The sequence below is a fragment of the Helicoverpa zea genome, chromosome 1 (genome assembly GCF_022581195.2).
Source record: "Helicoverpa zea isolate HzStark_Cry1AcR chromosome 1, ilHelZeax1.1, whole genome shotgun sequence".
In the NCBI taxonomy this organism is placed as follows: Eukaryota; Metazoa; Arthropoda; class Insecta; order Lepidoptera; family Noctuidae; genus Helicoverpa; species Helicoverpa zea.
Genome location: NC_061452.1, coordinates 9,384,257 through 9,409,119, shown reverse-complemented (window position 1 = coordinate 9,409,119; position 24,863 = coordinate 9,384,257). Strand labels below are relative to the sequence as shown.

General features: G+C 34.6%; 5 protein-coding genes across 9 annotated transcripts; 2 read left to right on the top strand and 3 right to left on the bottom strand.

The window, feature by feature from the left end:
• Positions 1 to 1,046: 1,046 nt before the first annotated feature.
• On the bottom strand, positions 1,047 to 2,726 carry LOC124629926 (putative SERF-like protein). Its single transcript, XM_047163604.1, has 3 exons — positions 2,466 to 2,726; positions 1,982 to 2,096; positions 1,047 to 1,533 (listed from the first exon to the last, which is right to left on the bottom strand). The coding sequence occupies exons 1-3, from the start codon at positions 2,470 to 2,472 to the stop codon at positions 1,446 to 1,448; spliced, it is 210 nt and encodes a 69-aa protein (XP_047019560.1). The 5' UTR covers positions 2,473 to 2,726; the 3' UTR covers positions 1,047 to 1,445.
• Positions 2,727 to 3,659: 933 nt separating this feature from the next.
• Positions 3,660 to 13,975, top strand: LOC124639084 (protein N-terminal glutamine amidohydrolase). 2 transcript variants are annotated; one of them, XR_006985446.1, is made up of 6 exons: positions 3,660 to 3,864; positions 3,950 to 4,103; positions 4,431 to 4,579; positions 4,718 to 4,842; positions 5,658 to 6,586; positions 12,880 to 13,975. XR_006985446.1 is itself a non-coding variant. In XM_047176341.1 (5 exons), the coding sequence occupies exons 1-5, from the start codon at positions 3,749 to 3,751 to the stop codon at positions 5,765 to 5,767; spliced, it is 654 nt and encodes a 217-aa protein (XP_047032297.1). In that variant the 5' UTR covers positions 3,660 to 3,748; the 3' UTR covers positions 5,768 to 7,682. The 2 variants fall into 2 exon arrangements, 1 of the variants encoding a protein (XP_047032297.1); XM_047176341.1 differs by lacking the exon at positions 12,880 to 13,975 and having other exon boundaries at positions 5,658 to 7,682.
• On the bottom strand, positions 13,966 to 17,432 carry LOC124638842 (methionine aminopeptidase 1D, mitochondrial). Of its 4 annotated transcripts, XM_047176000.1 has the most exons (7): positions 17,232 to 17,428; positions 16,971 to 17,085; positions 16,479 to 16,695; positions 15,248 to 15,439; positions 15,057 to 15,164; positions 14,719 to 14,872; positions 13,966 to 14,644 (listed from the first exon to the last, which is right to left on the bottom strand). In XM_047176000.1, the coding sequence occupies exons 2-7, from the start codon at positions 17,015 to 17,017 to the stop codon at positions 14,454 to 14,456; spliced, it is 909 nt and encodes a 302-aa protein (XP_047031956.1). In that variant the 5' UTR covers positions 17,018 to 17,085; positions 17,232 to 17,428; the 3' UTR covers positions 13,966 to 14,453. The 4 variants fall into 4 exon arrangements, with proteins under 4 accessions (XP_047031956.1, XP_047032113.1, XP_047032036.1 ...); XM_047176157.1 differs by lacking the exon at positions 15,057 to 15,164 and having other exon boundaries at positions 17,232 to 17,430; XM_047176080.1 differs by lacking the exon at positions 16,971 to 17,085 and having other exon boundaries at positions 17,232 to 17,430.
• A 1,107-nt stretch (positions 17,433 to 18,539) lies between these two features.
• Positions 18,540 to 22,332, top strand: LOC124633553 (cyclin-dependent kinase 10). The gene is made up of 8 exons (XM_047168827.1): positions 18,540 to 18,678; positions 18,777 to 18,892; positions 19,181 to 19,253; positions 19,345 to 19,519; positions 19,698 to 19,900; positions 20,076 to 20,303; positions 20,408 to 20,626; positions 22,069 to 22,332. The coding sequence occupies exons 1-8, from the start codon at positions 18,669 to 18,671 to the stop codon at positions 22,254 to 22,256; spliced, it is 1,212 nt and encodes a 403-aa protein (XP_047024783.1). The 5' UTR covers positions 18,540 to 18,668; the 3' UTR covers positions 22,257 to 22,332.
• A 63-nt stretch (positions 22,333 to 22,395) lies between these two features.
• On the bottom strand, positions 22,396 to 24,314 carry LOC124633558 (zinc finger protein 555-like). Its single transcript, XM_047168838.1, has 5 exons — positions 24,177 to 24,314; positions 23,250 to 23,995; positions 22,939 to 23,127; positions 22,682 to 22,790; positions 22,396 to 22,537 (listed from the first exon to the last, which is right to left on the bottom strand). The coding sequence occupies exons 1-5, from the start codon at positions 24,312 to 24,314 to the stop codon at positions 22,427 to 22,429; spliced, it is 1,293 nt and encodes a 430-aa protein (XP_047024794.1). The 3' UTR covers positions 22,396 to 22,426.
• Positions 24,315 to 24,863: the final 549 nt, after the last annotated feature.

Sequence of the window (24,863 nt, the reverse complement as noted above, 5' to 3'; positions counted from 1 at the left end):
GGTGCAGTGTTGTACTTACGATACCGGTTCGTTGAATCGTAACTTTTTATCTATAATAGACGAATTTAATATTCATTCAAAGTTTTATATTTAAAATTCACGTACGTACACATGGCTGTACGACGTGCTACAAACTGCCAGGGATATCTGACCACGCAAAGCCATGCGTAATCATCAAGGATAAGCCCATTATTTCAGGATGACTTATTGTAAAAAGTTACGATTCAACGAACCGGTATCGTAAGTACAACACTGCACCACAGAGCTAGCAAAATTATTAGAAAGTTTGACATTTTGCAAGTGTCAATTTAGTCTACGAGATTAAAAAACAGACTATAGTGATTTTGTTTTCCTAATAATCTCTAAAAATAATTTTAAAAATGTTCCGTAGCCAATCTACAATACACGATTTTTACGATTTGAGTTTTTTATTTCTTTAATATTGACTCCAATGTAACAATGTAAATTTAGAACAAACTTCTCAAAGAAGTAAATATAATTTAATTAATTATAAAGTAGCATAATAAAAATCAACGTTGCTACGATAAAACAGTAGATTTAATTCTAATAAACTCTTAAGGTCTTAAGCCATTAGGGCCTGCTCGCAATCCTTTTGTGTTACAGGACAGCACTCGTAGGAATAAAAAATATGAATTTTGTCATTTAGATAGTTCACATTTTGAGAAGATGCTACTTTCGTTTTCACATGAGTTAACATTTTGAGGCAGCATTCTCTGTTATAACTGTATTCATGAAAATATTGTTGCAGTAAAGTGGAACAAGGTATTTTTATATTCAAATATATTTATTATACAATAATACCTACTACAAAATCGGCAAGATATTGATGTAATAAACATGAGGCTTCTTCATAACCAACTTCCATTTGCATCCACTTCAGTATAGTTAACTATACAACAAGGGCGATTGGCACTCCCACTCAGTGTGACTGAACAATGTCATGGAATCTATTACAACTTAACACCAGGATGTTATTCTTAATTTGAATTTAAACAGGTAAATTTCCAGATAAAACATAACAAAAATTGTACTTTTAAGATTTTATTGTACAAAAGTGGGTAGTTGAGTATACATACAAACCTACTCAGTCAAAATTAACATTAAGATTTGCATAAATGCTAAGACTTATTGTGACAAATCTATTTCCAATTTGCATTGGAGCTGTGATGAATCACAGATCCAACTTCAACCGCTTCAGATCATACTCATTCAAATCCTAGACTCCCAACTTAATTCAACATAAACATCTTTATTTGGGTTTATAATTAAATTAGGCTCTGTTAAACACAAGATTTTAATGTTATTCTAATTTATAGGATTGCTTATCTCACATAAACAATTTCAGCTCTCCACTGACAAGCTCAAAACTTTATGTGATCATACATAATATGGAGCAGTCAAGAAACATTCATATTTAATCATAGTTAATTAGCAGCTTGTTTTTGGTTATTCATTTTTGCTGCTAATTGTTCTTCTTTTTTTCGTTGCTTTTCTCTCATTAGTTCAGCATCCCTATAACAAAAAAAACAGACATTAAAAAATAATTTACAACAATTTATAAACTACTGGCTAATACATAAAGCAATTTGTGTCATTATTTTCAATCCTTTAACTCAGAACAAAGAAACAATAAATTAAAAATGTCCGCAAACACAGATTGTTAGCAAGCAAATGGTCAAAGTCAAATCATTTAGTTCAATTAGACCATTTACAGGTTCCAACTGGCTGAGTAGTAAGCTAGACATAACTTGAACGTCGTTATTTCATTTTAAAACATATTAGTTACCGCCTTTCATTATTGTTCACTCAAAATATTTTATTAAAATAAATAACTGCCAGCCCTACCCACCTGGGTCACAATTTGAGCACCCTCTATTTTTATTTGAAAGATGAACACCAGACATTAGTGATGGGGTAAATAATGTAATTCAAATTATTAAGAGGTTATAAAAACAAGTACCTATGTTTCCTTTCTTGTAAAGACATACCAGACTTTTCACTGGCATTCTTTTTCTTTTGCATTTCTTGCTGTTTTTTTTGGTTCTTGGCGCGAGCCAAATCTCTCTGGTTTCCGCCTGGAACAAAGACTTGTTTACATAAAGGTATCTATGTTCTGACAGCATCGTGAAAAAGTGAAAAATACTATTATTAACAATTTATAACAATAGCGTGCTCTTAATCAATCAATAACATGCAATAAGTAATGTAAACACGAGAAAATGATGGTTCACTAGAGCGGATAGAATCAATTTTCTTGATACAAAGCATAGCGTCACCCAAATATGACTCGTGTCATGTCATGGATACAGCGTCTAAACGTGCTGCATTCTAGAACGTTCGATGGAATTTGTCCTTCCAGTATTATTTCAAAATAGTGTTACGAGCACTTAGTGGTATTTAAATATTGTAAACATGATTATTTACATGTGTGTCACGGTACTTACGGGTCATCTCGTATAATTAATTACTCAACACCAGCAAGGTTGGACTTGTCGACAGTCGCAATTACCTAATTAGTAGTTTTAATAGCGCTATGGAAGACCGGACGATACGCTAGTCCGGCCGAAACCTAGGACAACGCACCGCCCTCTCTTCTTACCAATACGAAAGAAACTTTAAAAACAACTAAAAGATAACGCTGACTTCCAAAAGCTTGAGCCAGCTGGCCACAACCACAAACAAAATGTCAATGACGGGATTTTCTTGTTTATTGGTTATTTTTCTCTTTCATGGATACACAGGCTTTTGAGCAAAATTGTTATTCGAGTAAAGAATCCGAAAACAAGCCCAAGGAAAAAACGATCACTTAAACATAAGCATGTTGTATATTTTTGTAACAAGGAAAACTTAAAGAGAAGTGTTGGAGGCTGGGCGTTTTTCGGGGATTTTTAAGCCATTTGCTTTTAATGGTTTACTATAAAGTTTATAATATAATAATTAACACTTTTTGTTTCGACTTTCTTGTTTCTTTCGAAATAATTCCTTACATATTAAAATAATTCACTATATACAAATCAAAAGGGTATACAAGGTAATATTAAAAAAAAAGTGTTATCGTTTATAAGTGGATTATACATAAGACATAAAGAATAAATACTCACAAACGTGATAATAATATTTTGATTTTAATATTTGATTGAGATTGGGTCTTTATTTTGGTAGAACTAGGAGCTTATCTGCCACTTTCCACCACAAAAACTACAATCATGTATTCTTGATGGGAAGAACAAGTGGTGCAACTAATTTAACAACAACACATGTCTGTCTGTCATGATTTAAAGAATCTTAACACAAAAATATATCATTCATATACTTGTTGTAAAAAAAGTGTCCTTAAATAATACCAATCAAGTAGGTGTGTAAAAAGTATTACAATAGGTTACTAGGTAAAATGCCTTCCACCACGTTCTGCCTAGCCCACACCGGACCCCCCCTACATATCTATTTATCTATGAAATTAAGCAATGAAATGCGGGGGCGTGCGTTTATTGTACAGATTTATTGATTTTCAGCGAACAGAATATTGATTGCACAATATATTTATCGAACTACTGGGCAATTATATTGACCATCGAATGACCTCCTAAATAAGTAACATCCGCACATAAACTCGGAACCAAAAATTATATTTATTGAATAAGTTAGTTGGCTGGCAACACTCGTTTTTTCAGGTTCAGTTTCAGCTTGTTGTCTTGTCTTGTTCAACAAAAAATAGTAAACTGTCAAAATGTCGGTCAATGCACAAGTTCATTTGAGTAGCAGCGAAAATACTATAAAGAGTGATAAATGTTTAAAACAGTTGTTTCCTAAACGGGATGAGTGCTCACATGTGTCTTGTTATTGGCAAGTTTCTTTTGCGATCCCACATTTCTGTTAGGCAATAAAAATATTTAATTATAACGTGCCTTTGTTGTGTTCTTTTCTGCAGCGAGGAAAATGTCTGGAAACTGTGTCAAGATGTATCAATAAGAATCCCAGAGGAATTGGATAGATGTTATATAGTTTTTATTTCTAACCCTTGTCGTACGGTGCCTCTGTGGAAACAAAGGGCTGGGCGCGAGGAAGATCGTCTCGTCATATGGGTGTGTACGAAAATTATGTCACGCTATTATGTGCTTTTACAATGCGAATTCGTACACCTTCCGAGTTCCGTATTATTGAAAAATTATTATTGTCTATTCTATATTTTTTGTTATTTAATTTAACACCTGTTAGTTTGTCATTAAATAATTTTCATATTAGAAGCTGTTATTAAACCCTTAATATACACCTAAATTAGTCAGTGGGTCATCTTAAAAATAATACATGCATTTCCTAAATATGCCACTCATGTGTTTCATGATTGTTAACATTTTATCCACATGATGATCAGTAATGTCATTTACTATAATGTGGTAATTTTATTTCAGGATTATCATGTGATATTTCTATACTCCTGGGACAGCAAAACATGTCTTGTATATGATCTGGATTCTGAGTTGCCATTCCCAACATTTTTCCACAAATATGTTACAGAAACATTTCGCACTGATCAAGTTCTCAAGTCAGACTTTCACAGGTAAACAATAGTTTATTCAATTTAAATATGATTGCTGGATGTATTTCTTTTACATATTTAGGTAATTTTGGGTTATTATCTTTTATGACAAACTAAAAATATTCTTCTTATTAGTATAATTTTAACTGTCGTTTCCAGGTTCTTTCGTGTAGTGCCTGCTAAGCAGTTCTTGCAGAACTTTGCATCTGACCGCCGTCACATGAAGAGACCAGATGGGTCATGGATTAAGCCGCCGCCACCGTATCCAGCAATATGTACTTCAAGTGAGTATATACTTGAAAAAATAAAAAATTAAATAGGCATCCACTGCATTTTATAATTCCAGAATCTATCTAGTAATTTTTGGAACATTCTACAAGTTCTTTTTGTTATGGAAAGCTTTGGTAACTTTTAAAATGCTAGAGGATATTTTTATAAGTAGAGTAAAGCTTTGAGTATAAGCTAGGATAGCATGAATTTGTCTATTAAACAAAATGAGATCTCATTACAATCCAGTATCCACAAATTTCTTTTTGCCTTTGTTTTCTTTGACTGGCTTTCTGCCAAAAGCTTAATCCACTCACTTAACTAATGTAAAACATTTATTTACAAATGGAGCATTCATAATACAATACAACAAATGTACTTTTTGTTATTTTATTTTCTTTGTTCTTGGTGTTTTGTTGAAAGTTAGGAAATAGGTCAATGGGTCACCACCATTATGTTGTCTGTAGACCAACTGAATGTTAATGGAACTGAATATTTGAATACTTGAATATTATGCTTGCTCATGTTTATTCTTTCTAGGTTTTATTATGAAATATTTCTAAGGATGAAAATATAATGACATCATTTTATTGCTGTTTGTTAAGCAAAGTGCTTTTCATACTACAAGGTCTTTTTATGAATATGAGTAAATATTAACTGAAAAAATATGTTACAGTATTGATTGAGTGCTATAAATTTGGTTACGATACGATTCTACGATTTTATTGAAAGGTTCTCATGTGTTTTGAAAATTGCATTGTATGTTGAGATTGTAGATTGAGAGTAATCACGTGATGTATTGTCTGTGTTAATATTTGTTTCTGTGTTTCAGCTTCAACCCACAACTTAGACGAGTACATCAACATGGACTTAGGAGTTGGCCCTGGTCAGGTATTTAACTTGACTGATTTTGTTCAGCGGTTCTACAAAGTAAACAAGTAGTACAAATTATGTGCTGATAGATAGTGAAATATTGTTTTAAAGTTAGTTCCATGACCCAAATGGTTTGTGTTATGTTGATTATGTTTTAATAATCTTTGTTTTGTATGTACCTTAGAAGTTTCTTCCCACCTTACATACTGAATGTAAAAATTATCATTTATTGCTACCAATAATACAGTTTATTGTATTTATTAGTTTAATATCTCCTTGTGTCATAATTTAGAGAGATTTTTGACTTGATTAGTTATTGTTGTCCCCAATGTTGTATTAAAAATACCTTAAAATTTTCAAGCACAATAAATTAACGAATTTTTTCCACAAAACACAAAGATAATGCACAAATATTAATAGAATCAAACAGTTAAAAGCTATACCCACAATATTGTTATGTAGGTTTAACTGAATAAATATTGAGATTATACATTATTAGTAGTTTTTAAATTTAAATGATATAATTATGCAGTTATGTAATCAGTCAGAAACCTACATAAGAATATGTTAGAAAATTATATACATTTCTCAGATAATTTTGAATAAAATAATAACTACATAATGGATATGGCAAATTATATAATTCAGGGCACTTCTATTCCCCTTAAAAAGATTAGCTGATTTTGATATAATTAGATAGTTAAATATTAAGCGTAGGTAACTTTAATCGAGAGGCTAGTGCTTAAAATTTCAATTTTATATGAGTAACAAGTGAGTAGTGTTTTGGATGTTCTGCATTTTCTTTCTATTTGTCGTTATTGTGAAAGAGTATATAAAATATTATTATTCGAATATATGTGAATCGTATTTATTCTCATTTTGACTGAGGTAATCCTTGTTTATGGATTGTGTGTTACCTTGAGTGATATAAATTAATATTTAAGTAACTTTATAGTAGTGTATATGGTCGCAAGTAGCTTTTGTATGTTGTTAAACTATTTAATAATTTTGTAACAACTTTTATACACTCTTTTTATTCTTCCCTAGCACCCTTAGAAAATTGATAAAAATACCAAAAATATATTTACGAATATTCGCTTACGGTAAGGGTTAATCCAAAGTTTGAATTGTATGATTCATTTCTAAGGAGATAAGAGTTGTTTACGTCCTTCCACTTCCACCTATGTATTAATTTAATTATGCAATTTAAGGAAATCTTATCTATTGTTCTAAATCTTGAAATATTTATTTTACCTAAAATATTTACACTTAAAATTGTACCTATTAAATATTTTACAATTTCTCTATTATGAGTAACATTAACTATGTACTTCAATACTATATTATACTTATCCAATAAGATTATTGATACTACAATAGTACAGGTTTAAAACATTAGGTTTATAATTTTACTGATAAATATAAAACGCATTTATTGACTACCTACCTTCTTTTTGCAGGGTTTATGATCTGTGTTTGTAACTTTTACAGTTTACTAGTCCAATGTTAATTATATTTTAAGATTTTAAGACATTCTTCGAGTCCCTCAAATCTTGTTTAAAAATGCTTGTACCTAGTGTAATGGCAGTTAAAATAATTTAACTATATGAATTTGAGACCTAGTCATTATTGTTAATTCTTCCTCCTAACATATAATCACATGTCACATTAGTACTTAGTCGTCGAGGCGTAGCTGGATATTCTATGGGACCAAACTCTTTCGACTGGATGTGGTGGAACCCGGAGCGTAGAGCGAATATTTAATCCCTGGGAGTGTGTTTACGTCCCATTGGTTACGCCTTTGTCCTATTACATATTATCCACATGTTACCGACTCAATCGATACCTTCCTTCTACGCCTTCAAAGTTTTATCTATTGACTGACATATGAGTGATAATTATTGTGCTTGTGCTTTTAATGTACCAAGTTACATGTTTTTAATTTAAGATTTATCAAGCAAAATAAAAGAAACATTACACGCTATTTGAAATTTTATTTCATTGATACCCATAGTTAAACTCAACAACCAATTACAACAGAACATGAATATATAATTATGCAGTTATGTAATCAGACAGAAACCTACATAAGAATATGTTAGAAAATTATATACATTTCTCAGATAATTTTGAATAAAATAATAACTACATAATGGATATGGCAAATTATATAATAATTCAGGGCACTTCTATTCCCCTTAAAAAGATTAGCTGATTTTGATATAATTAGATAGTTAAATATTAAGCGTAGGTAACTTTAATCGAGAGGCTAGTGCTTAAAATTTCAATTTTATATGAGTAACAAGTGAGTAGTGTTTTGGATGTTCTGCATTTTCTTTCTATTTGTCGTTATTGTGAAAGAGTATATAAAATATTTTTAAGAACCAGAAGCAGGTTTGTTTAACAAGGAAATAACAAGAAATAGTTTTAACATTAAAATCAACTACGATTGAACCAAAGTATCCCAAAGCGCGGCAAAATCGTATTCCCGTCAAACTATAGCATGTCTTGTCACGATGACGTTCGAAAATGGAATCCTCCAAGCAGAGATACACGACTGAATGGTGGGGTGTCGATGGTCGCTCGTCTCTGCTGCCCTTTATGTAACCACTAGCAGCTAACACGGCCTCTCCTGACACCCTGACGTCCTCGGCAGGATCTGGCTGAGCCTGGTTGTGTCTCGGAACACCTGCACATTCAATAAGCGAGTTGGACCTGGCTCAATTTCGTCATAATTGAATCTCGATTGGTTAACGTGCTCGTCATCGTTTTCTGGACACATGAAACTTTCAGAATAAACATTATTCGAGGTATTACAAACCTCAAACAAAGAACTAATTCATTTAAACAATGAAAAATAAATAACATCAACTTTAAATCAAATAACAGGTACAAAATTAATAACAGAACACTGGTATACCACCCAGCGACTCGAAAATAAATAACATCAACTTTAAATCAAATGATTGGTTCAAAATAAATAACAAAACACTGGTATACCACCCAGTGACTCGAAAATAAATAACATCAACTTTAAATCAAATAATTGGTTCAAAATAAATAACAAAACACTGGTATACCACCCAGCGACTCGAAAATTAATAACATCAACTTTAAATCAAATAATTGGTTCAAAATAAAAAACAAAACACTGGTATACCACCCAGTGACTCGCCGACATAAGCTCAAAAGTTTGTATATCGCATAAGATTTCCGCACCGTAGGCATAGGCTCCAAAAGTTTGCCTACCTCCCAGTGACTCGCCGGCATAGGCTCAAAAGTTTGCATACCGCGCAAGGTTTCCGCACCGTAGGCATAGGCTCCAAAAGTTTGCATACCTCCCAGTGACTCGCCGGCATAGGCTCAAAAGTTTGCATACCGCGCAAGGTTTCCGCACCGTAGGCATAGGCTCCAAAAGTTTGCATACCTCCCAGTGACTCGCCGGCATAGGCTCAAAAGTTTGCATACCGCGCAAGGTTTCCGCACCGTAGGCATAGGCTCCAAAAGTTTGCATACCTCCCAGTGACTCGCCGGCATAGGCTCAAAAGTTTGCATACCGCGCAAGGTTTCCGCACTGTAGGCATAGGCTCCATAAGTTTGCATACCTCCCAGTGACTCGCCGGCATAGGCTCAAAAGTTTGCATACCGCGCAAGGTTTCCACACCATAGGCATAGGCTCCAAAGTTTGCATACCTCCCAGTGTTTACTCATACACGTACACACATACAACATATAAAGAAATCATGTAAATTATTCAATATCAATCCGTGTATCAATCATGTAAATTATTCAATATCAATCATATAATTATTAACTTGGTACCGTGTACAGCGAAATATTGGGCCTCCAAAATTTAAGTTGCCATCGACTCGCCAAGAAGAAGAAGAAGGTACCGTGTATAAGGCTGAAGCATATATCATAAGAAAAATGTAAGAAGGAATAAAATTTACTTGTTAGTTATACCGTGGGCGCAAGCGTGCACTCAAGCGCCCCCGGGCAAAGGTCTGTAGAAAGATGTTACTAAGAACAAATACTTCAGACTTTACACGAATATAGATAAAATTCAGTGCATCGTGAATGACAGAATCAGTGTCACAACGTGATATATAATCCAACATGGATTATCGCAACAATACCACGTCAATCAGTGGCCCAACACATCAGCACCACTAGCATGCTCTCAACTTTCAATAAGGCTGAGCAGACCACAGCGTCCACTCGACTCGGTAGCAACTCCACCACCAGAGTCGTCTTCTTTCAACGCCACATTGACGTCATCATGGCAAGCTACGACAGCAATCTGCCAGCAGCACCGGCACAGCAGCACTCGTGCCGCAATCAGCAGCACCGGCTCAGCGGTACTCGTGCCGCCACCAGCAGCACCGGCTCAGCAGCGCTCGTGCCGCGACCAGCAGCACCGGCTCAGCAGTACTCGTGCCACGACCAGCAGCACCGGCTCAACAGTGCTCGTGCCGCGACCAGCAGCACCGGATCAGCAGCGCTCGTGCCGCGACCAGCAGCACCGGCTCAGCAGCGCTCGTGCCGCAACCAGCAGCACCGGCTCAGCAGCGCTCGTGCCGCCACCAGCAGCACCCACACAGTGGCGCTGATGCTAAGACCAGCCGCACCGGTACTACAGCGCTGGTTTGCTGCGACACCGCCGTTACATATTTTTGTGTACAACTCTGTGAACAAGCACTCACGACATACATTTCGCTCGGCCACTTCTGACCATCAAAATCTGGTAAGCTTTTCGCTTTTAAAGAAATAAATTCGAGGCATAACCTTGACAAACTCAACTTTGGAACCCTGTCTCAGAAATAGTGTCAGTACTAATCATGTGTCAGCAACACTCAAAATCAAAACACAACCATCATTATGTTTTAGTAAATTACGTGTAATTAACTTTACTTCATATTTTGCTACACAGCATACTCATGAGCAACAATACCAATGGTTGGTACATTATAACACATTTTTCCTCTTAATACAGGTAAGAGCATAATAGCTTCCAATATGGAATCAAAAAGCCATATGAAAAATAGAACAGATCACCTGACCTCGATGCATGATATACCAGGTCTACCATCCACTGGCTATCATTACTGGAGTATGCCAAACGAGGTACTGGCAGTTGGCACCCTATACAGCATGCAAAACTCATGCAGCAGCACAGCACCGAGGCGCTTGAAGTGTCACAGCACTCGTAGTATGTCAAGTGGCACAGCACGTGCAGCGCTTACACCATCACCTTGCATAGTTCTCAAATTGGTGACCTCATAGTGTTTTCTGGCTTAGGCTTATCCTCAAAACCTGTAGTCAAAAGACAAGCAAGCAAGCATCTGGCTATAGCAAACAAACATTCAATTGAAAGACTCTCATGCATTGTCATGTTACAGATTTGAAAGTTGACATCACCAATTAATGCACCCAAATTACATAATCAGTAAAATGAAATAATAACCAAGGTCGGTAAACAGACTTTCAATTTATAAAATGCGAATTACGCCATTGCCTTCCATTGGGATCTTAGATATTGGTTGTATCCCTTTCTTGAGCTCTACAGGCCTTCGAAGGCCACAACTACAGCGGCATAACACCAACTGTACCAAAGAGTTTACAAACCTGTACCAAAGAGTTTAAAAGAGTACACAAGTCTCTTTTCGGGCACCTCAATGCCATCAGACAGGCCAATGGGTCTTTTCCAAGTCACCCTGATATCCATCATAGATACTGCACAACTCAATAGAATCAAAAGTAGAAATAGATAAATAAATCAAACTAATAAATCTAGAGGCTGATGCACAATTTGAACTATTCCACTTTGGTGTAAGGAAATTGAGCAAGTCAATATCAAAACAGAGTGCAGTTATATCACAACAGCAGTAAACTTATATTTCTGTGTACTTGTTGAAACTCTCATAAGCAGAAAGATTAGGAATAAACATTACTGAGCTCATTTACATAATAAGCCTGTTAGTTATTCGATTTCATGGGACAAAAACATTTTAAATGCAAACAAAAGATGCACATTATTATTCCAGCTTGTATATCATTTTGTTCAAGCTTTAAAACATTTATCTAAGTTTTGTATTAAAAAATCAACCCGTTGGTCATTAGCGGTGGCACCTGAGATTCTAACTCAAGGTTTCACTCAACACTTTCTGTATGTTTTTAACCAATAAGTTACCAAAATGGATTACAAGTCATGTATTACAATAAAGGCTAAATAAAACCGGATTGATCTCACCATTTACATACAGGTAGGCACATTACAGGATACTTCTCGTAACATCTGGAACATAGTGGGAGCAAAGCATGTTGTTCACAGACACCACGGCAATACATAAGCAGAAACTCATTCCGCCCGAAGCACACAAGAGTCCCAACAGCATCACCGTTCTAAGCTCAAGCAATAGGCACTGCTTGCGCTATAAATCGGAAGCATCATAACTTCTCAACTTATTTCATCGTTATATCTGTTATTTCCATAAAAATAAATAAAACCAATGTTCCTTTGTGATTTTTCCAATAATGGAATTTATGCAGTCCACATTAATGCTATCCTTCAATGTATTCTTCCAGTTATTTGGGCATTGATGTCATTAACTCTTCAGAATACGATAGACCTTCCGTATTATTTTTGTTCCACAACAAGTAAACCAACCAACATATTTATTGGTATCACTTACGCTGCCTGCATAGCATCTTGAATATACCAATCTATGCAGCGCACTGCAATCCATTACAAAATTAAAATAGAACAGCAAAAACTTTGGTCGGCGGGTTTCCTTACACCGTGTCGTACTTAATAAAAAGTGCCAATGAATCTAAACTGAAATCAAAAACTTTATAGTGGGAGTGAGACTATCCCACTTCTGATTTTAAGAACCAGAAGCAGGTTTGTTTAACAAGGAAATAACAAGAAATAGTTTTAACATTAAAATCAACTACGATTGAACCAAAGTATCCCAAAGCGCGGCAAAATCGTATTCCCGTCAAACTATAGCATGTCTTGTCACGATGACGTTCGAAAATGGAATCCTCCAAGCAGAGATACACGACTGAATGGTGGGGTGTCGATGGTCGCTCGTCTCTGCTGCCCTTTATGTAACCACTGGCAGCTAACAATATTATTATTCGAATATATGTGAATCGTATTTATTCTCATTTTGACTGAGGTAATCCTTGTTTATGGATTGTGTGTTACCTTGAGTGATATAAATTAATATTTAAGTAACTTTATAGTAGTGTATATGGTCGCAAGTAGCTTTTGTATGTTGTTAAACTATTTAATAATTTTGTAACAACTTTTATACACTCTTTTTATTCTTCCCTAGCACCCTTAGAAAATTGATAAAAATACCAAAAATATATTTACGAATATTCGCTTACGGTAAGGGTTAATCCAAAGTTTGAATTGTATGATTCATTTCTAAGGAGATAAGAGTTGTTTACGTCCTTCCACTTCCACCTATGTATTAATTTAATTATGCAATTTAAGGAAATCTTATCTATTGTTCTAAATCTTGAAATATTTATTTTACCTAAAATATTTACACTTAAAATTGTACCTATTAAATATTTTACAATTTCTCTATTATGAGTAACATTAACTATGTACTTCAATACTATATTATACTTATCCAATAAGATTATTGATACTACAATAGTACAGGTTTAAAACATTAGGTTTATAATTTTACTGATAAATATAAAACGCATTTATTGACTACCTACCTTCTTTTTGCAGGGTTTATGATCTGTGTTCGTAACTTTTACAGTTTACTAGTCCAATGTTAATTATATTTTAAGATTTTAAGACATTCTTCGAGTCCCTCAAATCTTGTTTAAAAATGCTTGTACCTAGTGTAATGGCAGTTAAAATAATTTAACTATATGAATTTGAGACCTAGTCATTATTGTTAATTCTTCCTCCTAACATATAATCACATGTCACATTAGTACTTAGTCGTCGAGGCGTAGCTGGATATTCTATGGGACCAAACTCTTTCGACTGGATGTGGTGGAACCCGGAGCGTAGAGCGAATATTTAATCCCTGGGAGTGTGTTTACGTCCCATTGGTTACGCCTTTGTCCTATTACATATTATCCACATGTTACCGACTCAATCGATACCTTCCTTCTACGCCTTCAAAGTTTTATCTATTGACTGACATATGAGTGATAATTATTGTGCTTGTGCTTTTAATGTACCAAGTTACATGTTTTTAATTTAAGATTTATCAAGCAAAATAAAAGAAACATTACACGCTATTTGAAATTTTATTTCATTGATACCCATAGTTAAACTCAACAACCAATTACAACAGAACATGACAACAATGAAATAAATACAAGTAATACAACAGGCCAATACTTTAACTATCACACACACAGTAAATTATTTTATAATACACAAAGAGAGAATTATCACAGTTATTGTAACTATATATTGATTGGTAAAATTTGTCTAATTATGTAGCTATCTATCACATTTCTATTATTATACTAAGGATATAAGTTCAGGGTAACCAACAGGATAAGGGCCTATGCGCACCACGTTTTTTAAACGCGCACGCAGATTTTATCCTGCTGCAGTCCTGACTTGCGTGCGAATCGCGTCTGTATCGCTACAAACGCGCGTCGACGGCGCGTTTAAAAAACGTGGTGTGCATAGGCCCTAATGGTCAGTTGATTTTGGTAACCAGTAAATCTTATCTAATCAAGTTGGCCACCCTGCTGCAGCGTATTTTTATTTGGTCAATATCTCAGCTCCATTTTCAGTAATTAAAACTGTATGTTCTGCTTGAGCACATCGAGAGCCATCCTCCGTCAATAACGTCCAGCCATCTTCCAGTAGTACTGTATGTTCACTACCATGTGATATCGCAGGCTCAATAGTGAACACCATACCTGGTTGCATAAACCCTGGGTACTTGTTAACTATGGAAAAGATATTAGAATTAGGAGAAGATAAAATTGATGGAGGTAAACAAAATGTTGTGAATGTAACTCACTTGTGTGGTGGACTTCGGGAGGGCCATGGAAATACTCCCCAATCCCATGACCAAGTACAGAAGGAATTACAGTTAGGCCATATTTTTTTGCATGTTTGTATATTCTGTGACCGATTTGTGAAAATGGCACACCTGGACCACACCATTTTATAGCCTGAAACATTAACCAAGATGCTAGAACATAGTGTGAGCATTTATTGTTACATTTTAATCAATAAAACACCTAAGTACTATCTTCAGTATGATAGATGCTGATACTGGTCATCACATTTTTTTGACAATAAATAAATTATAAATATGTGTGTGTGGTTGTCTAATCAAAATTCTGAATTACTCACAAGGTCTAAACAGTCCTCAGTAACTTGCACAAGTTGTAAGCCTCTATCATCCACATCACCAACAAGGAAAGTCTTTGAGCAATCTCCATGAAAGCCTTTGTAAAATACCTGCAGACAACTCATCAATTTATAATGTACAGAAATTTACAAGATAACAGAACTTTTTCATTTATAAAAATAATAATACTAACTGTTATGTCCACATTAACAATATCTCCGTTCTCTAGTGGCCTCAGATCGGGTATACCATGGACAACAACATTGTTGACAGATGTACACACACTCTTTGGGAAACCATTGTAATGTAATGGTGATGGATAAGCTCCAGCGTCAATAGACATATTGTGGGCCAATTCATCAATTTCATCCGTTGTCACTCCCGGCTGAAAAAATTATGAAAAAGCAAAACTTTATAAAAGTGCTTGTGTTACATGAGGTTCTGTACAAAATGAGGAGCACAATTAATTTGGCATGTATTTTATCTGTGCTGTATTCATCATGACAAAGAAACTTTTATGTTAGAGCAGTGAACTAAAATATATGTCTAAAATATATTTTTTTTTTTTCAGTATTAGTGTGGCTTTGAAAGATCCTAATCTATAATATAAAAATGAATCGCAAAGGACAATGGGCGATTCCGGTCCAAATGTCCACCACGAACGAGACCTATATGGCTAGATAGCCCGTTAAATATATAACATTTTTTGTTATGAAAGTAAAAAAAAAATATAATGCCAGAAAAAAGTTATAGCAAAATCAAATAAAACATTTATAGATTTTTTCAATTTAATTTTCGTTCGATTTTCGTACTTTCTGTAACTTCTGACAAAATAGCATTGTTCATTATTAGAGAGAAGACCCCACCAGTTACATCGAACTTTCTTAGATCCAGGAACCGCTGAGTATATTCAAGCACTTCTGGCGCCTCAATTGGTTAGTGATTTGTACATCCATCGGGCAAAAAAATATGGGCTGTTTATATGCAAATGTGTCTTATTCATTTTAGTTTAAGATAACGTACGGAAATGGAAGTGGAATAAAATAAAAAATAATAATGATAACATAAAACATCTACCGAAAATTAAGAATACATTTTTGGCTATAACTTTTTTTTGTCATTGTTTTTTTTTTACTTTCTTAGTAAAAGTTGCTCTAAATTAAGTGGACTATTTAATTATATAGGTCTCGTACGTGGTGGACATTTGGACCAAACTTCATACATTCTTGCCCAATCTCCTTTGTTGGTAAGCGCATTACTCAACAACGCCTGGACCAATTTGGCTAATTCTTTTTTTGTTGTGTTTGTTATTGTCAGGAGAAGGTTCTTATGAAAAAAAAAAATAGGGTAAAGTAGAGAAGTCAGTTGACGGGAGCGAAGCCGCGGGCAAAAGCTAGTGTAAAATAAAATATTTGCAGCAATACCTGTATGAATTGTCCCAGTCTCTGTAATATGTTAGCTGCTAGCTTGCAGCTTATTTGCATGCCTCTAATTTGGTCAGCATTTTTTATTTCAGGTACTTTAGGCACCTCTAATTTCTCAGCTATTAATATATATTTTGGTTTTTCAATATGATCAGGTACTATTCTACTTGGGGTTGTAGCCTCTGGTAGTACTTTACTATATACACCAAAGCGTTTCCTAAAACATTATATAATGTTATATAACATTCTTTATACTTTGAAGAATAACTCACCCAAACAGATGTGCATCAAAATAATACCAATACCAACCAGTTCAAATTCCACACAACGACACATAGACAATACACACACAACATAGAAAAGCTAAACAGGCACAGGAAACAATGTAAGGCAATGCATGCATACATGAATAAAACCTACAACATGAACTGTGTTAGTGAACTCACAATATTACTCACAAAATTAATTTAAAATCACTTAATACCAACTTACAGTATCCGTCTTTGGATCCTCGGGTTCAAGGCTTTAGGTACTCTCATTTCTAAGGGTTCTACTTTGATTCTATGCTTGCTGTCTCTATGAGGTTAGGCATTAAACTGAAGTGCAGCTTAAATAAAAAATCATTTCATAATTTAACACAATATTGGTGCAAGGGATCAATGATATAGCATGTTGATGTAGAGATGAATGATTATAGGGAAATTTGGATAAGAAATCAAGCCAAACACTACTTAGAATCACAATCAATCTTACACATTTGCTCTCCAAAACCGGCCTAATGACTGCATTATAGCTGAAACAAACTGATATTAGTACAGATGTTTTATTAATTCAACATCAAGTTCTTTCATAGAATTCAAAATTAATGCTTATTTGCCGTGATAATGCAATATTATTATAAAATTACAAATATTTTAAATGACTTTAACTTGCATGTGACTGACAAATGACACATGATATATATTGACAGTACCTGTCAGTACCAGTGCTGACAGAGATGACAGTGACAATAATGAATATTAAAGGGCTGATTCCATCATCGATATATATGTACTACGTACTAGATAGAACGTTCCGAACAAAAAGCTTACCACACTGAACTGCAGTGCAGACTATGCAGTGCCCAAAATGGCAAATCAGAGCGATTTTGACACCTGCGTCAGATGGATGTCTATGAAACGACAATTATAAAATAGAAAATACATATCAAGGTATAAACTTACACATATAAACTAATTCGAGAGTCAAATTAGTAAAATTACACGCTGTTCATGCTATTACAACGCTTGAATATCATACTTTTCATTTATAATTCAATTTTACAAATATGCATTAATTTGTTCCCGCCCGCCATCTTAAATTATGGATTAAGAAAATCGTGCAGAAACAGATGTGCCATAAAACTGGCAGTAGGTAAAATATCAATGAAAACAGACTTCACTTTGTCATGGTATGTTCTTACTTTCAAGAAAAAATAATTAAATTCGCGAAAATTTGTGATAGCCCTCTTAAGAAAAAAAAAACATCGTAATTAATATTAAAAACCCTAAAAATAAGTTCCTGGTTTTAATATATTACATGATTTTGCATTCAATTAGATATAAATAAACTTTTTGATATATTACATGATTTTGAATTCACTTAGATATAAACTTTTTGAGTAATGAAAAATGTAGGCAAAATACGAGCGACACTTCTGCAATTAACATCAATGAGGATGACTACATGTCACAATACGTCATCGAGATGTCAACAGACGACATAAGCGGGTAAATTATTTGTATGGATGTTCTTGTCTATCGCTAGAATATATGTCAATGGATTCCATGATGTTATGAATATTCCAAAAAAATACATTCTGAAAACAGTTCAAAGTTAATGACCTTCCATACTCAAACTACAAGCTTCTTATTATAATAATGTTAAGTATATGTTCATATATAAATTGCAAATATTGAAATTAGAATAAATAATTCTTTTCAAGCTCCTTGCTTGGGTAGAAACCGTAATTTCATTTCCGAAAGTAATTTAAGCTCCACTCTACTATTCTTAGTATATTCTGTGGCTACTTTTCACAGATAAAAAAATCCCTCTGTTTTTTACCGCTATCGATTGTTTTTATTTTCTTTCAGATCTACGAAAAATACATAAATTGTTAACACGAAATAAAGCTTATAAGTGTTGTAAGACATGTCTCAGAGTAAGTAAAGAAAGATTAGCTGTTAATGCATAAGACTTTACATTGTCTTTCGCAAATTACGAATGGGTTTTAAAATGAACCATACGCTTACATTACAGACTCTGAAAAACCTTCAACGCAAGATGTTGTGGATCCGACGGGTCCTGCGGCAAGAAAAGGAGTCCTTATATCATTTAGGACTGGGAAAACAATGGAAATACCCGAGAAAGATATTGTATGTAAACATAACCTTTAAACTACCAGTTTGTTGTGCTTGAATGTTTTGGTTTCATATCATATCATATTGTTTCCATGAAGTAGGTAAATAGTTTAATATGTTTCATTCATAGATATATTTTGCGCAAATGTCGAAGAGTATAATAAAGTTATGTACTTCCTGGGCAAATTTTTTTAAAGCTTAGTATACTATTTGTAAATATTAGTTTTAATATTTCCCTATCATAAATTGTATTCTTATTATTAGTATACTAGGTTTTAAAATGTATTCGTATCCTCATTCTAGCTTGGCAGATGCAGGTTTGTTGGTGAATTTGAAAAACTGAACAGAATCGGAGAAGGCACATATGGAATAGTGTGTAAGTAGAATATAAAATAATAGAACCCCAGATGTTCTAGTCTAGACAAAGTGAATCGCGAGTTCCATAAGTAACATATCTTTTTTTACAGACAGGGCCAAAGATAAGTTGAATGGCAGCATAGTCGCCTTAAAGAAGGTGAGGATGGATGTCGAAAAAGATGGCTTGCCTTTGAGTGGTCTCCGTGAGATTCAGGTATTGATGGCATGCAGGCATGAGAACATTGTGCAACTGAAAGAGGTTCTAGTTGGGCGTTCTCTTGAGAGGTAAGTTCCACCAAGAAGTAATAATAGTGGTCCTAAAACTAACCTTGTGGCAGTCCTTACTCATAACGGCATGCAATGATAGTAGAAAGTTTCCTGTTTTGATACTGAAAGTCAGTGAAAATTATTACCTATTTAAGTTCTGTTCAAAAACTAATTCTATGGTTATTTTTTCCACAAGCATCTTTCTATCAATGGAATACTGTGAACAAGACTTAGCCTCATTGCTGGACAATATGACGTCGCCGTTCACAGAGTCTCAAGTAAAGTGCCTGATGCTTCAAGTGCTCAAAGGCCTTAAGTACCTGCACTCTAACTTCATAGTGCACAGGGATTTGAAGGTCTCTAATTTACTTCTGACGGATAAAGGATGTGTGAAAATTGGTAAGCAAATTGTTCACTCTAGTTTGTTTGCATTATTATATAATTAACTTTTGAATGGTCACCATTTGCCTAACCTGTATCTAGGTAGGCCCTATACCCACCAAATTCGTGTGATTTAAATAAACATCTCACAAAGAGGACTTCCAATATTACATAATTGCTAAAAAAAATTTAGCGGATTTCGGCCTCGCACGCTGGCTGGGTGCACCGGCTCGAAGCGCGACTCCTCGCGTCGTCACTCTATGGTACAGAGCACCCGAGCTCCTATTACAATCGCCGAGACAAACCCCAGCACTCGATATGTGGGCCGCAGGCTGTATACTTGGAGAACTGTTGGCTAACAAACCATTGCTGCCTGGAAGGACTGAAATTGAACAGTTAGAGCTGATTGTTGATTTGCTTGGTGAGTTTTTATGCCTTTTCTTAAACATTACCTGAATCACACGAGAAAATACGCCCGTTATTAGATGTTGCGACGTCACCTGAATTTTTTTATAATTCTTCTAGGTACACCATCAGATGCGATCTGGCCAGAGTTCAGTGCATTGCCTGCTCTGCAGAACTTTACACTGAAACAGCAGCCATACAACAATCTCAAGCAACGCTTCCCATGGCTGTCGGCCGCGGGGCTGCGTCTGCTAAACTTCTTGTTCATGTATGACCCCAACAAGCGCGCTACGGCTGAAGAATGTTTGCAGAGCTCGTACTTTAAGGAACAGCCGCTTCGTAAGTATTCAAATACCCTTAGACGAAATTATGTTTGATTAGGTTCAGAAAGTATAGTGGAAGATCCGAACTTAAATCGACCTTCACCAACTTGATTATAGAATAAATATAATTTATGACAAATTTCATGTATTAGAAAATATATTAAAAATAGGTTGTCTAAAAAAATCCTGGACAGACTATTTTTAAATAATTTTTAACTAAATTTTGTGACGTTAAGATAATAAGAAAATTTTTATTCTCACTTAAAGTATAAAGCTTATAGAATGTGCAGTCATTGGGTTGTCTATTATTTACCTGGACAAACTGCTCGGTTGTCAGGTATAAACAGGTATGTTCATAGTAGTTACCTTCATTAGATTCTTCCTCTTTTCATGATGAATCAGATATTGAATAAAAAATATTTATTATAATGTAATTTTCATTGTTTTTGTTTTTATATACATGCTTTTCAGTAATAAAACTTTCAAACGTAATGCAAGATCCTTTAGCCTATATTTTTTGTTACTTTTTCATTTGGATTTTTAGCTGTCCACTTTGTATTTCTTTTATTTTCTCTGGAAAGAGAAAAAAAATCTTAGTATAAATATTTTCATTATTTAAGTCATCATATTTTAAGTTACTAAATTTTTTCTAATATTAACCAATTATTAGATTTATAAGTCACTATGAATGAATACACAAATTCTCATAAAAATTTATTTATTTAAATGATGTTATTGTGTTCGATTTTTTATTCATATGAATTATATGTATTTAATTAATTATTCTTTTTGCAACTAAAACATCAGTTGCTCCAAAATAACGCTCACTGTTTACTAGAGTATCGCTGTCATTCTTCGCCGTATAAATACCGAGCATGCGCACTTTCTTATATTCGAGGCCCCGTCACGTGTGACTGCAATGCCTTTATTATTACAGGCTATGCTAAACTCGGATCTCTTTGTCACACATTTCCACTCATGTGAAAATTAACAGCTTTAAAAATCGCAAACCCCTATTGGGCCTAAATTTTTCACAGACAACCCTATATCAACGTGTTCGTAATAAAACAGCGCTTCTATTGGTATAATTTTTTTTTATATTATCATTTCAAGTGAAGGTAACTACTATGAACATACCTGTTTATACCTGACAACCGAGCAGTTTGTCCAGGTAAATAATAGACAACCCAATGACTGCACATTCTATAAGCTTTATACTTTAAGTGAGAATAAAAATTTTCTTATTATCTTAACGTCACAAAATTTAGTTAAAAATTATTTTTAAAAAATTATTTAAAAATAGTCTGTCCAGGATTTTTTTAGACAACCTATTTTTAATACATTTTCTAATATATGAAATTTGTCATAAAGTATATTTTATTGTATTATGAAGTCGGTGAAGGTCGGTTTAAGGTCGGATCTTAGACTAGTATATAAATCAATCATGTGTTGTTCCAGCTTGCGACCCTAAGCTAATGCCCAGCTTTCCTCAACATAGAAACATGAAAGGGCAACAAAAGAGCTCGTCCAACCAGTTGAACATCCCTCTGTCCAATTTGAATACGGGAGCCAACGACCAAACCAACAACTTACCAGCCATTTCTGACCTGCTAGGGTCGCTAGTCAAGAAACGAAGGCTGGATTGACGCCCTGATGATAAATGAGTCAGTTATTATAGATATTTAAGATAACCAATAAACTTCGTCGAAATAAGAAAAAAAACTTTTATTGTAATTAAATTGTAAACACTCATATTTTTTTCAAATATTTAAGTCAAATACTTTACTAGATTACTATTTTTTTAACAAATTTATTTTTAATCTGTCGATGCGTCTTCGTCGCCCGAGAGTCCCATGGCTTGTTTGAATTTCTGCTGATACTTTTGGATCATGACAGTCTCGTTGCTCTTAGCTTTTATTTTTTCTTTCTGGAATAAATGGACGCAAATAAAAATACTCGAGTATTTGCGCATTTTTTTATAACGATATAATTATACACACATTCCACACAACGAATGCAAAATCTTAGTATGGGTAGTAACCACGCTATTAGTTGGGGGTGTTGTACTCACAATTTCTTTTTCTTGCTTTTCAATTGCTTTCAAGGTTCGCATACATTGTGAACAAAGAATAACATCTTCCATGTGGTTTATGGTCTTTTTACGATGGTGATGTTTTAGTCTGCGGACAAAAATAAATTTCAAGTCTGTAGCTAGTTTATTTAACCCTTCTACGATTTTAATGATTCAAAATAATTAACAGGCCGAAAATTTCTGGATAGCATGCATTATACCGTAGGAAGTGTACTCTAATCTGTGTTTATACTTACTGTTTTCCACAGTAGTCACATTGGAGTTTGTCGGTGCGATGTGTAATGATGTGCCAACCCAGCTCGTGGTAGGTCGGGTAGCGTTCCGAACATCGCGGACACACGATCTTGCCTTCTGACCGACCGCCATTGCTTTGATGTTCGTACAACTCTTGCGAAGTTTGGAAGTTCTGATGGCAACTTGGACACCTGTTGAATAAATTGTATGTTCATTATATAGTTTATTGAACGCAGGCTTCCCCTTAATAAAAGAACTCGTTGCTTTTTTAGCGAATTCAAGCAGTTTTTTATAACTGACAAAGTTCACTTACATAAATATGTTGGGTTGAAGGTGAAATGCCATGTGCTCTATAATTTTTTTCGGGTAGAAGTAGTGAAACTTTTTGTCGCAACACGTTACATAGCCTGGTACGCCGTGCCTTTCTTTGTAATGCTTCATAAGGGATCTGAAGTGAAATCCGTTCTCGTGACAAATGCAGCATTCCATTTTGTAAAAAAGTGTAATTTGGCGATCCAGAGCTGCGCCCTGCTTGGCCGGTCTGCCGTCCAACAACACCACTGGATCTAGACTGTCTGTATTCAAGTCTAGATCCGCTTTGCTAGTCTGATGTGTCTCTTTCTTCTGTGAGCAGCTTAGAAATGACTTAGTGCCTGGGGTACTAAGCAGACTTTTGTCTAGCTTCTCACTGTTAGCGAATTCTTCTAACGTCATCGCTTCCATGTACTTCATGTCTGAAGGTGACTTCTTCTTTGGTATTTTGAACTTCGCTAGTTTCGTGTCACCTTGCTGGAGTTCTGATGGTGGCGATTTAAGATTTTGCGTGATGCTCGCAGGCTTTTTCTGTATATCTGATAAGTTTTGGTTCGACAGTGTTGTTATAATTGGGTGCAATAGCCTGTCAGTAGAAATGTCCCGTTTTTCTTCTTGCATTTTCATTTTATGGAATTCCAAAAACTTTTGTGTTTTCTCCACTTTGACGGCATATAAATGAAGGGCAGACACTTGCTGTAAACAGTCATGGCAAATAGCCTTGGGCAAGGCATCATCTGTGCGAACCTGAGGAACGACAAGTATAAAGAAGGCGTGTTTAACTTGATCTATTAGGTACGTTATATGCGATTGTAACAATGTGGTTGGACAAGACAGTAGTTTTGTATGATATACACACTACATTGGGGTTGATTAGACGCGCTCTTGCTTAAGTCTAAATGAAATAATTTTAAACATAAAGCTGTACCAGTATATCAAAGAGTCTCTTGATCTTCCTCTTAACTTCGGCACTCAGCGGCTTCAGTTTGACCACATCTGTGCACAGACACAAACGACACGACAGTTCACGAACAATAGTTTTTTCTAAATTCGCAAAGTCATTCATATTGTGATTTTCTTACAAAAACGATTGAATACATAATAAAAATGTACAAAATAAATATAATATTGTAAATGATTGTGTAGGCTTATTTGTTCATGACAAAAATACTATTTTAAAATCAATCTGATAAATTTGGACACAGTGACAGATCCATGACTGGTTACATATTATTATTTTGTCGTTGTACCCAAAGCGGCCAGCGCCAATCAGGATTAATTACTTCTATGTTGACCTTTTTAAATTCATGAACAATTTTTTACTATGTTAAACTATTTCTAACTCGAGAGTTATGTTTTGTCTCTGTTTTTGATTTTACTATTTGATCATGATCTCCAAAAAACTTACCTATCTAGTGTTTTTATCGCTAGTTAGGTCCTCTTATTTTATTTGAAAGGCAGACGTGTGTTGCGTTCGCCAATAAAATGGTATTAAGTAAAGAGATTCAGTCAGGTTCAGTTTAAAGTACCTACCCTGTCTAGGCCAGCCTAGACACATTACGTAAAATGTTTGATACAATTTAATTATTTGGGCTTAAAAACGCGACTGTGTCAC

Coding starts and splice junctions, on each gene's coding strand:
- LOC124629926 (XM_047163604.1), bottom strand. Junction 1,534..1,981: donor TTACAAGAAAGGAAACATAG/GTACTTGTTTTT, acceptor TTTTTGTTATAG/GGATGCTGAACTAATGAGAG.
- LOC124639084 (XM_047176341.1), top strand. CDS start 3,749: ATGTCGGTCAATGCACAAGTTCATTTGAGTAGCAGCGAAAATACTATA. Junction 4,580..4,717: donor CTCAAGTCAGACTTTCACAG/GTAAACAATAGT, acceptor TGTCGTTTCCAG/GTTCTTTCGTGTAGTGCCTG. Junction 4,843..5,657: donor TCCAGCAATATGTACTTCAA/GTGAGTATATAC, acceptor TCTGTGTTTCAG/CTTCAACCCACAACTTAGAC.
- LOC124638842 (XM_047176000.1), bottom strand. CDS start 17,017: ATGAGAGTACCTAAAGCCTTGAACCCGAGGATCCAAAGACGGATACT. Junction 14,873..15,056: donor CTGAGGACTGTTTAGACCTT/GTGAGTAATTCA, acceptor TTAATGTTTCAG/GCTATAAAATGGTGTGGTCC. Junction 14,645..14,718: donor TCCCGAAGTCCACCACACAA/GTGAGTTACATT, acceptor TCTTTTCCATAG/TTAACAAGTACCCAGGGTTT.
- LOC124633553 (XM_047168827.1), top strand. Junction 19,254..19,344: donor AGGCACATATGGAATAGTGT/GTAAGTAGAATA, acceptor CTTTTTTTACAG/ACAGGGCCAAAGATAAGTTG. Junction 20,627..22,068: donor CTTTAAGGAACAGCCGCTTC/GTAAGTATTCAA, acceptor GTGTTGTTCCAG/CTTGCGACCCTAAGCTAATG.
- LOC124633558 (XM_047168838.1), bottom strand. CDS start 24,314: ATGAATGACTTTGCGAATTTAGAAAAAACTATTGTTCGTGAACTGTCG. Junction 22,791..22,938: donor TGTGACTACTGTGGAAAACA/GTAAGTATAAAC, acceptor TTTTGTCCGCAG/ACTAAAACATCACCATCGTA. Junction 22,538..22,681: donor AAAAGCAAGAAAAAGAAATT/GTGAGTACAACA, acceptor CATTTATTCCAG/AAAGAAAAAATAAAAGCTAA.